Here is a 12,726-nt window from a genome sequence, read left to right on the forward strand (position 1 = left end):
CTGACTTTATTTTTCTGGGCTCCAAAATCACTGCAGATGGTGACAGCAGCCGTGAAATTATAAGACGCTTACTCCTTGGAAGGAAAGTCATGACCAACCTAGACAGCATATTAAAAAGCAGAGACACTACTTTGCCAACAAAGGTCCATCTAGTCAAGGCTATGGTTTTTCCAGTAGTCATGTATGGATGTGAGAGTTGGACTATAAAGAAAGCTGAGTGCCGAAGAATTGATGCTTTTGAACTGTGATGTTGGAGAAGACTCTTGAGAGTCCCTTGGACTGCAAGGAAATCCAACCAGTCCATCCTAAAGGAAATCAGTCCTGAATATGCATTGGTAGGACTGATGCTGAAGCTGAAACTCCAATACTTTGGCCACCTGATGCGAAAAGCTGACTCATTTGAAAAGACCCTGATGCTGGGAAAGATTGAGGGCAGATGGAGAAGGGGACGACAAGAGGATGAGATGGTTGGATGGCATCACTGACTCAATGGACATGGGTTTGGGTGGACTTCGGAAGTTGGTGATGGACAGGGAGGCCTGGCATGCTGCTGTTCATGGGGTCGAAAAGAGTTGGACACGACTGAGCGACTGAACTGAACTGAACCACCATACGACATGGGCTTCCCTGATGGCTCTGTAGTAAAGAATCCACCTGTCAGTGCAGAAGATGCAAGAGATGCAGATTCGACCCCTAGATTGGGAAGATCCCCTGGAGGAGGAAATGGCAACCCACTCCAGTATTCTTGCCTGGAAAAATCCATGGGCAGCAGGCTCAGTCCCTGAGGTTGCAAAGAGTCGGATATGACTGAGCAACTAAGCACCACCACCACCACCATACAGCAGTAATTATACTTGTCATAGCGCCATGTGTGTGTGTTTGATTGTGTAAGTAATACACAAATAGACTCTCATCATAAAAAATACCCACAGTGCATAAGTAGAATGAAAAATGAAAGCTTTCTTTCACTACACTGACCTACTTTCCATTCCCCTACTTAGAGATAGCACCTGTGAACACTTCTGTGAGTATCCTTTTTCATTATTTTATGTACACTGATTTACATTATATATATTTAAGTATGCAAAAATTTTTTTCCTACCTAAGTCATGCTATACTTATCTTGCAGCTTTAATTTTTGGTCATGAAACAGAATATCTTTCAATGTTACTATATGCATATTTACCTTATGTTTTGTGGCTGTTTGCATAGTATTTTCTGGTTTGGAGATAACCATGATTTATTTGTTGTGTTTCTATAGATGGACATTTGGTTATTTAATTTATTTTTTTTAGTCTCCCTTTTTTATTGAAGCATAGTTGATTTACAATGTTATTTGTAATACTGACTTTTATGAGTAATACTGTAGCGAACCTCTATGTACATGTCTTGGCATACATGTGTTTCTCTAGGATACATATCTAAATATTGAATTCCCAGATTGAAGGCATGAGCATTTTAAACTTTGATGTGTGCGTGTGTGCTCAGTCATGTCTAACTCTTTGTTACGCCATGAACTGTAGCCTGCCAGGCTCTATCCATGGGATTCTCCAGGCACGAAGATAGGAGTGGGCTGCCATTTCCTCCTCTAGGGGATCTTCCCAACCCAGGGATCAAACCCGCATCTCCTGCATTTCCCGCACTGCAGGCGAATTTGTTACCACTGAGCCACCTGGGTGATAGCTATTGCCAAATTCCCCACCATCTCCTTTAGTTCTCCCATCAGCAGGTCTCCTTCCCTGCATTCTTGCCCGTAATGAATTTGATCTGCCTTAACATCTTTGCCATTTGTTTTATTGTTGTTTCTTTATTCAGTGGTCTTTCTGCGTTCAACTCTGAGCTCCTTTTAGGTGGACTGTGTATTGCTTGTCTCTGTAGTACCTAGCACGGTGCCTCCCATACTGTACTCGGTAAACGTGAGCAGTCTTATGCAGTTGATGTCATGTTGACTGTATCCCCATTTTTTGGAACCTAAGGCTACATTACGAGGCAGCTATGCCACGGATTGATGACACTGGAAATTTAAGAAACTCAGTTTACTTATTGAAATGCCAGTATTGCCTTTGCCCATTTGGTGGGTATACTTGAAAGCAGTGGGTTTCTGCAGCTTTTGTTCACCATCTGTGTCTTAGGTACCACATGAATTCATTGTTGCAATTCATGAACTGGTTTTAAGGAAATGTTATTCTATTTAAAAATATCAACAGTGTTTGCCATTCAGACAATATATATACTATTTTAGTTTTTAAATCTGAACATTTGCAAATTGAAATCATGCATAAAGAACATTTTTTTTTATGTCCAAAAGCAGTCAGGAAACTACATTGTGTTTTAACCTTGAGTTCTTGAATTCTTTACTGGTGCAGTGTCTTTTATAATTCTCTAGACCAGCGAGGTGCAATTAAGATGAAAATTGCTAGAGCATATTTGAATGAAACTTTCCGGTTGAGATCAGAAACATTCAAATTTATTTTCCCATATATGCAATTGTCATTTTGATTGCATACCAAAAAATGCCTCTCTTCATTTGGCTGCGTTTCAGATTCAATTGACAATTCTCCTTATGCAGCCTCTGCTCTGCACTGTGTGATCTTTCTCCCAAACATCACATAGAGTGGAGTGTGCTATTTCACCAGTAAGTCCTTTAGTAGTTTTTCTCTTCGTTTTTGCAGGGGCAGAAGTATTTAGTTTCAGTTCAGTTCAGTCGCTCAGTCGGGTCTGACTCTTTGCGACCCCATGAATCACAGCACGCCAGGCCTCCCTGTCCATCACCAACTCCTGGAGTTTACTCAGACTCATGTCCATTGAGTCAGTGATGCCATCCAGCCATCTCATCCTCTGTCGTCCCCTTCTCCTCCTGCCCCCAATCCCTCCCAGCATCAGGGTCTTTTCCAGTGAGTCAACTGTTCACATGAGGTGGCCAAAGTACTGGAGTTTCAGCTTCAGCATCAGTCCTTCCAATGAACAGCCAGGACAGATCTCCTTTAGGATGGACTAGTTGGATCTCCTTGCTGTCCAAGGGACTCTCAAGAGTCTTCTCCAACACCACAGTTCAAAAGCATCAATTTTTCGGTGCTCAGCGTTCTTCACAGTCCAACTCTCACATCCCTACATGACCACTGGAAAAACCATAGCCTTGACTAGATGGACCTTTGTTGGCAAAGTAATGTCTCTGCTTTTTAATATGCTATCTACATTTCCTTCCAAGGAGTAAGCGTCTTTTAATTTCATGGCTGCAATTGCTATCTGCAGTGATTTTGGACCCAAAAAAATAAAGTCTGCCACTGTTTCCACTGTTTCCCCATCTATTTGCCATGAAGTGATGGGACTAGATGCCATGATCTTAGTTTTCTGAATGTTGAGCTTTAAGCCAACTTTTTCACTACCATTTCCTTCTCCAGGGGATCTTCCCAGCCCAGGGATCGAACCTGGGTCTCCCGCATTGGAGGCAAACGTTTTAACATCTGAGCCACCAGGGAAGCCCTTAGTGAGTTTAGTGGCCCTCAGATTTTTTAGTCTCAGGCATCTTTTGAACGCATAAATTGTTGAGTACCCCAAAGTGCTTATCTTAGAAGATTCTAGAATATTCAAACACACATATCACTAGCCATTAGGGCAGCGGTAGCATCACATATTGTATAGTCCTCTGAAAAACTCCCCTGTACACTCCCGAGATAGAGTAAAAGAAGCAAATAATGTTTTGGAGTTATTCTAAAAATAGTTTTGATGTTATAGACCCCTGAAAGGATCCCCAACCACCACCTACGCTGACCCTGCAGTCCCAGGACCATGCTTTTAACTGAGTGAAGAAAGCATTGTGTTCTCTGTGCACTTATAGCTGGTTTTGTGATTGCAGGAGCATGCATTGGTTTTGGTGCTTTTATAATGTTTTTTAACACTGCTGGTCACTTGCTAAAATTCACTTTTGTGGTTGAAGGAGGACATCCTGCTGATATGAAGCAAATGTACATGAGCAGGCTAGCAGAATATTCTCCATCATACCAGATGGAATCAGTGACCCCATCTCAGCCTGGGGTACTGTTTTAATATGTTGCTCTATTGCTTTCCCATTGACCTCTAACTTGATCCTCTCCCCCAGCTGTGAGTCATCTGTTGCTGAAGGTATGCCTAATCCCTAGACAGCCATCTGCAAATACTGTAGCGTGTGCTTAAAAATGAGTCGGCTTGTACTTCTGTCAGCAAAAAGAGAATTTTCTTTGTTATAGCATAGCAAACTTGAGGGAATCTAGATTCATTGATTACCTACTATCTACCAACAATTGATAGGAACTTGATTATCTCTTTTAACCCTCACTATAATTCAGAGAGAATGATTAAGGAAGTTGAGTTTTAGAAGTAGGTTACTTAATATTCTCTGTTTCCCTTGACAAGGTTGGAGTCCGGTGCTCTGTGTTCCAGGGGCAGTTTTCTTGGGCTGTGCTGGATATTCTTGCTACTAGTTGGATGCAATAGATTATATTTTTGCTAAGGTAGGAGTTCAGTGAGGACAGCAACTGGGATTGTTGTCTGTTATATGGACACCTAGTGTGTACCCATTAATACTTAGTAAGACACTGCTAATGGTTACACAGGCTGGATGTGACTCAGGTCAGTCTCATTCCCAAGTCCAGGCATTTCTCACTGTATCACACTACTCTTGTAACACGGGACCCCAGTGGTATTTTTATGCTATGTCCCTGCTCACAGTCGACTTTCTGCTGGTTTTATTTTGTTTTGATAATTTTTGGGCTTCCTAAACTTGAAGATATTTGGTTAGGATTGCATATTTGAAAGAGCAATTTCAAAGTTGGAAGGGACTGGAAAGTATAAGTCTATTTCTCCCTTCTAATTATTGATCTTTAAAAATATCACCCTTTATTAATTACCCCCAGTGACAAGGGTATAACTTTCCAAAGAAACCTATTTCATCATTTGGCAGCTCTGACTCTTAAGATTTCAACTCAGAATGAAAAAGAATTTCAACAGATCCTCATGGGACAGGGTAGTTAGACTCCTTATGATCTCAGTTGCTTCCCCAAGTTATTTAGTTTCCATAACTCCACTCCAGTATTCTGGCCTGGAGAATTCCATGGACTGTGTAGTCCATGGGGTTGCAAAGAGTTGGACATGACTGAGCGACTTTCAGTTTCACTTTCATCCCTCACAAAGTAGATTCCCATAAGAGATGTCACAAACTTTTAGGCCATCCAGTCAGCATAACTCTATCTGTTTTCTTCTTTTAAGCAGCCTAAAACCATGGTAGCTTTTGAGGCAGCAACTTTCCTCTTCTCCCTTTGGCAGGCACCTGCGAAATTTCTGCAGTGGACCAGGGAGTGCACCCAGTGCTGGGTGTCCAGAGAGGACTCAGGAGTAGTCTGTGTCCTGGCAGGGCTGTCCATGGTCTGATTTGCATTGTGATTACTGTTGACTTAAAATCATCAAGTCCTTTCCACACTTGTCCACTTACTATGGACAGAGGAGCCTGGTGGACTACAATCCATGGGATTGCAGAGAGTCGGACACAACTGAGTGACTTTCACTTTTTTCCACTTACTATACTGTCTTTCCTGATCCATGTGTTCTTGCCTTTTTGGTTCAGTGCATTCTCCATGTGGATCCTAGGTAATTTTCCTCCTGTTAGATTTGGCCCGTTATCATTTCCTGTCAGGAACTTTCTGAATTGATTCTGTCAGCTGCTGTGTTCACTGTAAGCTTTATGTTATATGACATTTGTTAAGTTTGCCTTTTATGTATCTTCACCCAAGTCGTGGGTCAAAAAATAACAGTAAAATACTATAGTTGATGTAAACAGACTTAAGGATGGAGCCCTGAAGGGTACCACCGGAAGTGTCTCTCCAGGCTGACATTCATTAATTGATTATCACTCAAATCCCCCCGAACGCTTCCTTGTATTCAGCATGATTTGTTTATTACTAGTTGCTGCCCAGTCTCCCTTGCTGATTCTTCCTGGTGAGCTGTAAAAATCTTTTGTCAAGTTACTCTCAAGAAATCAGATTTTTTTTTTAATTACCACGTAAGGCAAAGAAGATTATATAGATCTACTGCCCCATAGAATATTTGAATTCTGCACCAGCTCTTCCAAGTCATGATTCTGATTTGCCTTCTACACTTGAAGTGATGGGGAACTAGTGATTTAAAAGGTAATCTGTTTGTAAGCACTGTGGAAGGAGACTTTTTTAGAAAAAGTGGTATCGGGGGGCCTTGACAAAAATAATTTTAAATTTACTTGGAATAATAAACAGTTGAGAACAGACAGGGAGCATTTAAAAAGAAGGCTAGTATGGGAGTGTTTTGCAGTAACAGACATAAAATATACTGTAACACTATGGAAGTGTGGTCCTGGCTCAGGAATTTGCAGACAAATCAATGAAATGGAGTGAAAAGCCCATAAACAGATTAGAGTATGCATTAAAATTTAGTGTATGATAGAGGTGGCATTTCTTCAAATCTGTGGATAAAAGATAGATTATGGTACTGGGGCAATGGGCCAGACCTTTGCAGAAATAAAATTAGATCTTTGCCCTATATTATACTCTGAAATAAATCTTAGTGTTATTACTCCTAAACATTTAAAAATGTATAAACATAAAAGTACACCATAAAATATATCTGATCTTAGCATAGAGAAAGCCTTGCTCAGAATACATGTAAAATAGAGTTCGTGTGGCAAAAATTTCCCTAATTAAAGACCTTTGTGTCAAAAAGCACAATGTACAAATTAAAGGGCAAATATTTTTCTCTTTTTTTTTTTTTGCGATGTATGACAGAGATTAATTTCTTTAATATATAGAGTGCTTATAAATCAATAAATAAGATGAACACCCTGATAGAAAAATGGGCAAAGAAGAAATACAGATAGCTAGTAAACAGTAATTGAATTTTAACCATTGTGGTATCAGAAATGCAAAATTTTAAAAAGTTGCATTTCCCATCTCAAATTGGAGATTTTAAATATATAATACTTTTTTTGAAGAGGGTGAGGGGAAACAAACTTATACACTATTGGTACCTTTCTGGCAGGATATATCAAAACCTGTTAAGTTATGCATACTCTTTGACTTTGTACTTTCCTTCCTGGGAGTTATCTTAACTACAAAACTATGAATACATGTATCTTAGTATCATTTGTTGTCATTGAAACACGGTGTTGAGAAGGATTCTGAAGTCTTGTCTGGGCTCAGCAGGGGCAATGCTGTGCTTAGTGTGGGATTTTGCCATGGGAGAGGAAGGACTGACAGGTGTGCTGGACACTGACTTTTCCTATTGTAGAATGTTTAATGATAAGAGGAATTGTTCAGCCTATGCTGACAACAATAAGCAAAAATCATATTTAGAACTGTATACTATGTAGGCTGCTTTTGGGTAGGGGGAAGGCTATGAGTTGAGAACGATGACTTAATCTTACCAGAGTATTATCAGTGGTTATTTCTGGTTAATAAGGTTATAGATGATTTCTGTTTACTTTTCTTTATTTTTGCCATTTTTAAGATCTCTGTTTACTTTTTGAGGGCTTATCTTTCCCCAGTTTTTTAGAAAAAGTAATGTTTTATCATTAGAAAAAATATATATATATAAATGTTATGTTAAAAATAGTAATGGAGAGAAACAGTGGTAAGATATTGTATAAAATATGGACATGTTTTTAAAAATGGTAGTCTCTAGATTTTGTTCTTGCATAATCTCCCGAGTTCTGGAGAGATGGTGTTTGCCCGGTTCCTTGGTATCTGTTAGTTGATGAGTCCTTTATGACTTCAAGAATCCCTGCTTGTGTTCCTTTTCTTTAGCAGGCATCTGTGGATAGGTAGAAACAAAAGATCTAATTTCTGATTTTTTTGGTGTGTTTCGTTTATTTTTTATTAAAGTTTATTTTGTATTGGAGTATAGCTGATTAATAATGTTGTGATGAAAAAAAAAAAAGAAAAAAAAACGATGGTTTCAGTCAGCAAAGGGACTCAGCCATACACATACATGTATCCATTCTTATAATTCCTGTTTTTAAGACGCTTACATCCTAGAAGGGAAGATAGACATATTATAAATAATAATTGTAGTAATGGAAATGAGAGCAAATGTATTGTGCTTTTTGCATGCCAAACATTTTTAAAGTGTTTTATGTGTGTGTGTTCATTAACTTTTTACAGTAGCCTAGGAGATAGGTAACTTCATTATTCCATTTGTTATACAGATGAAAAAACTGAGGCATAGAGAGGCTAAGTAAGTGGGTAAGTGAGGTTCAGAGCGAGGCCGTCCGGCTCCAGAGTCTGTTTAACCACCGATTCCTCTCAGTCAGGTCTTGTTCAGTTGCTCTACAGGGATTTGCTCATTGTCTTCTCAGAACAAACTTTCCTGTCCTGCTCGTGAAAGGCTTAGTGGGCATTTCTTCAATGTCAGACACTTGGGAAGGGCATGCAGGGGTGAATGCAAAGCAGTTCTTTCTTAGTGCTGGGGTGTAGGTTGGCCGAAAGGTTCTGGTGTGGAAATGTGAGTGAAGTATTATGCTACTTAAGGTATGGGGTTATGGAATGCCAGACTTTATCTGCTTTACTTTGGGATGTTCCTCTTCATCAGCTCATTTGAAAGGGTGGCGGGGGGATGGGGGGAGGTATTTCTGAATGGTAGCAGAATCTGTATTTTCCTTTGGATAAGGGGGATAATTGGCCGTTTATCTGAAGTGACAGGAAAGAGAAGTCCTTTTTGGATTAGCAAGATGATTACCTTCAGGGCAACAAAATGAATTGCTATTCCAAGGAGTAATGGTAACCAATCCACAGAACGGGTGGGCAGATAGATCACTGAATGTGGCAGAATGCTTTCAGAGCCTCTGAAAGGGAACTTGTGACTACAAGGATAAGGGGAACCCTGTAACCAGATCTGAATCCAATATTGATTTTTGTAATGAGGAAATCGATTTCCCAAGGAAATTGTGTGACAGTATGATGTTTGGATGAGCATTCTTCTTGGTTGGTCTGTTGAAGATGCTTTGATAGATTGTCTCTCTGTCTGGATTATGTTGCTGTCTGTTCCTCACTACTGATTGTACCCCTTCCCCTGCAATGACGCTGTCTTGTTTTCCCTTCCTAGGTTTATGGAATCTGAGCTGGACCTCAATGACATCATTCAGGAGATGCATGTGGTGGCCACCATGCCAGACCTGTACCACCTTCTGGTAGAGCTGAATGCTGTTCAGTCTCTTCTCGGGCTGCTTGGACATGATAATACAGATATCCTTTCAGGTCTGTCCTCAGTAGGAAGGCAGATGTGGTGGGGGAGTGCTGTTTACTCTCTTCTCCTGTTTGTCTCTGCTGATGTCTGCTGTCACGTCTGGTGTTCTATTTCCATTCTAATTATCTCCCTTCTTGAAACACACGCTGCTTTTTACTTGTTCGGAAGTCTGGCTTTTAACCTATTAATAAATCTCGGGCAACCCTTAATTGTCCTATTTGCTCTTATTAGTATTAGAATTCATCGTGATGTATCTGTTCTTATATTAACAGCATTAATTTTACGGGATCTTGATTTGGGGGCCCATTATATAGGCAAGACCAGGCAGGATTTGCATCTGTTGATCTAGACATCATTTTGTTAACAGATGGCCCAGTGGAGCCGAGCCTAGAGGAGACCGTGAACCTTCCTCTAGTTTCACATTTATTGTCCAGGAAGACAGGGATTTTTATCTACTTTGTCTACTGCTATAGTCCCAATTCCTTTAAAAAGGACTAAGTGCACATGACATTTAATGTTTGTTAACTGAGCATTGGACATAAATAGGCAATCTAGGTTTGACTCTCAGGTTTATTTCTAGTATGAAATTTGGTGTCCTCCCCCCACCTCCAGCCCTTAGTATTCTTGTCTGCAAAAGTAGATGAGCTCCAACTAATAAAAATAAATGAAAAAAAAAAAAAGCAGATGAGTTATGTTACTGGGACATAACCAGACTTGGGTGCCTTAAGGTCTAACAGTCTTAAGGGCATAGAACATTAAATCATTGAAGGATCTAAAAATTGTGAATTTAGTTTCTCACTTTGTTTTTAAGACTTAAATGCTATAGACTGTTCTGTGGGTATGATACAGTGTATATTCATGGATGGCATTTAAAAATGTGTGTGTGTGTGTGTGTGTGTGTGTGTGTGTGTGTGTGCGCGCGCTCACTTGGTCGTGTCTGAATCTTTGCAATCCCCTGGGCTGTAGCCCACCAGGCTCCTCTGTGTTGTCGTCGTTGTTCAGTTTCTCAGTCTATCTGACTCTTTGAGACCCCATGAACTGAGGCACTCCAGGCTTCCCTGTTCTTCACTGTTTCTCAGAATTTGCTCAAACTCATGTCCTATCCTCTGTGTGTGTGTGTGTGTGTGTGTGTGTGTAAACATTTGCCTTTCAATGTTGTTGAGAGGATTAAAGGAGTTCATGTGAGTGCTAAGCAATTTCTGACACTTAATAGGTATTTGGTAAATGTTGCTTTTAACTGAAGCTGAATTATGACTTCCAAAACCTTTCTATCCTTTGTCTTTGCAATCAGATATGAAACCACTTTAGTGGAAAAGATTTTTGATGTGCCTGTGGTCGTGGTTATGGTCATTAAAGCAAATTCTTTTCCAGTAGTTGTTCTGTTTGAATCCAGATTTCCGAAGGTAAGAGACAAATGTAGTTAGTCTGCTTGAGTGATATTCATGGGAGATCTGCTGCTGCTTCATGTTATTTTCATCTTTCTGGTAATCTCTCTCCTGAGAGCATGTCTGACTAGGTTCTTTCCTGCCTGATAATTCTCATAGAAATAAATCAGTGAATAATTTTAACTCAGGCTTCTTGAAGGGTGATCTTAAGCCGTTTCTGATACTTGATGTAATGTTAGACTGTCTGGAGAATCTCTCTGTCAGTCTCCAGATGAGAATATTCCCCAGGGTTCACTGGGCGGTTCTGGGTGGTACGAGAACCCCTAGTCAGTAGCTTATTTTGGGTGAGCTCGATATGGGTCTCGTGAATTCGTTTGAGAAACATGGCTTTGAGTGCTTATCAGGCACTGTGCTCAACCCCCAGGAACTGCAGGCTGCATTGATGCTCAAGCAGCATCCATCAGTAAACATAGTGGATATCTAGCATGAGTCCTATTTAGGACACTAACTGGCCCTCCCAGAGTTAGCAACCAAGAGTTCTAATTGTGACTTCACATTTCAGCTTAACTACAGAAGGGCAGATTTTCAGAATCCGAACGGACTTTAGAGATGACTTCGTCCAGAGCCTTATTTAGTTAGTTAGTAACATGTCTGAGGTCCAGCTGTTGAACCACTGGCTGTTGCGGTGGAGGCTGGCACCCCAGGCCCCTGGTTTCCAGTCCAGTGTCCTTTTCTGGCGCACCTTGAGTCTTTCCCTATAGGATTCACTACATCCCTGACAGAGTTGGAGTGTCACCCATTACCTTGTGTATTGATACAGCCGTCACCTGTTTTGTTTCTGGAAACACAACTCTGATTTCTTTTTTCTATTCTTGCCAACTCAAAATAATAGTGGCAGCTTTCTGAAGATACTGACATTTTGCTGATTCACCAGCCTGGTTCCTGCTGGGGAGAAGACTGACGCAAGAAGTGTGCTCGACATGGCATACTTGGGAAAGGCAAGGGCACAGATGTTCCAAGTTGTTAAGTTCTGGTCTTTAAAAAGAAAAAAAAACAAGTCTCCCTGTAATAACTTTGACAGACTGCCATTTCCCTCCTGTTTTCTCAAAGCTAAACTGTTTTTTCCCCTCTTGTCTGCTAACCTTTACCCTGCTGCCCTAATGATATTTTTTAAAATCTGATTTTTTAATTATGCCCTACATCAAATTTAAAGTGCACTTGAAATTTTAAAAATTACCCAATTTTAATTAGATGCAGCAACTAGGGTAAATGTCATCCTCCTCATAGTACCATTTTTCTCGAGTGTGGTTCCAGGGAAGGGTCAACCGTCTTGACTTGCATCTAACACGTTCTCGATCTGTTGGAGCGTTGATCTCCCAGTAGCATTGCACTCTGTTTCCTGTCTTATCTGTGATCTATAATGGAAATTTTTCTTCAGGAAACGGTTGTTAACAATTTACTGTTGTACAGCTGTAACTGCCCCAAACACCTTACCGTGAATAAACAATTTCGTGGCAGTCATGACTTAAATTTTTAATCTTTTTTAACTCTTCATTTATCAACCACAGCCATACATGGCTGGTTATGTTCCCAGCAAGCACAGGTCATTTTTGCTTTGTCCTTCTCTGCTAAACCATAAACTATAGGGATTTTAATTGGATCAGAGGCTGGTCTGTTGTAACCTTAAGAGGCAGAGGATGTGAGAAAACAGCTTGTGCCTCGTCCTTTCAACCGTGAGAAGCTGCTTCAGAGTTTATTCTGGCGCTCTGCATCACTGCTGCTGGGGAGGGCTTGTCAGCGTTTCTGGGCCTCATCTCCCCGCCTTGAGAGGCTGGCGCCCAGCCGTCGGTTGGCTGTGGAGAGGAATTCTGGTCTGTGAAGAGCACCTCTGGGGGTGCGGGGGAGAGAGGGAGGGGCACACCCATCACGCAGTATTGAAGAATCACTCTGAATGCATTAGGAGGGAACACGAGGTGGGATCCAACAGCTGTTGCCTTTCAGAAATCGGGCTTTTAAAAACAATTTTTCCTTTAAAGTAAATCATTTAAACATGTTTAGAGCCCTTTTTGGTGAACCTTTTGGAGTATTTCTACAGAAA

The 12,726-nt window shown here is 40.6% G+C and overlaps 1 protein-coding gene across 1 annotated transcript in view; it reads left to right on the forward strand.

Moving 5' to 3' along the window:
• CTNNBL1 (catenin beta like 1) overlaps nt 1–12,726 on the forward strand; it is a 160,265-nt gene that overhangs the window by 36,947 nt on the left and 110,592 nt on the right. The window contains exon 4 of the mRNA XM_043883285.1: nt 9,103–9,242. Coding sequence (XP_043739220.1) covers nt 9,103–9,242 — 140 coding nt within the window. The remainder of the gene's footprint in view (nt 1–9,102; nt 9,243–12,726) is intronic.

The sequence above is a fragment of the Cervus elaphus genome, chromosome 23, assembly GCF_910594005.1.
Source record: "Cervus elaphus chromosome 23, mCerEla1.1, whole genome shotgun sequence".
NCBI classification, from domain to species: domain Eukaryota; kingdom Metazoa; phylum Chordata; class Mammalia; order Artiodactyla; family Cervidae; genus Cervus; species Cervus elaphus.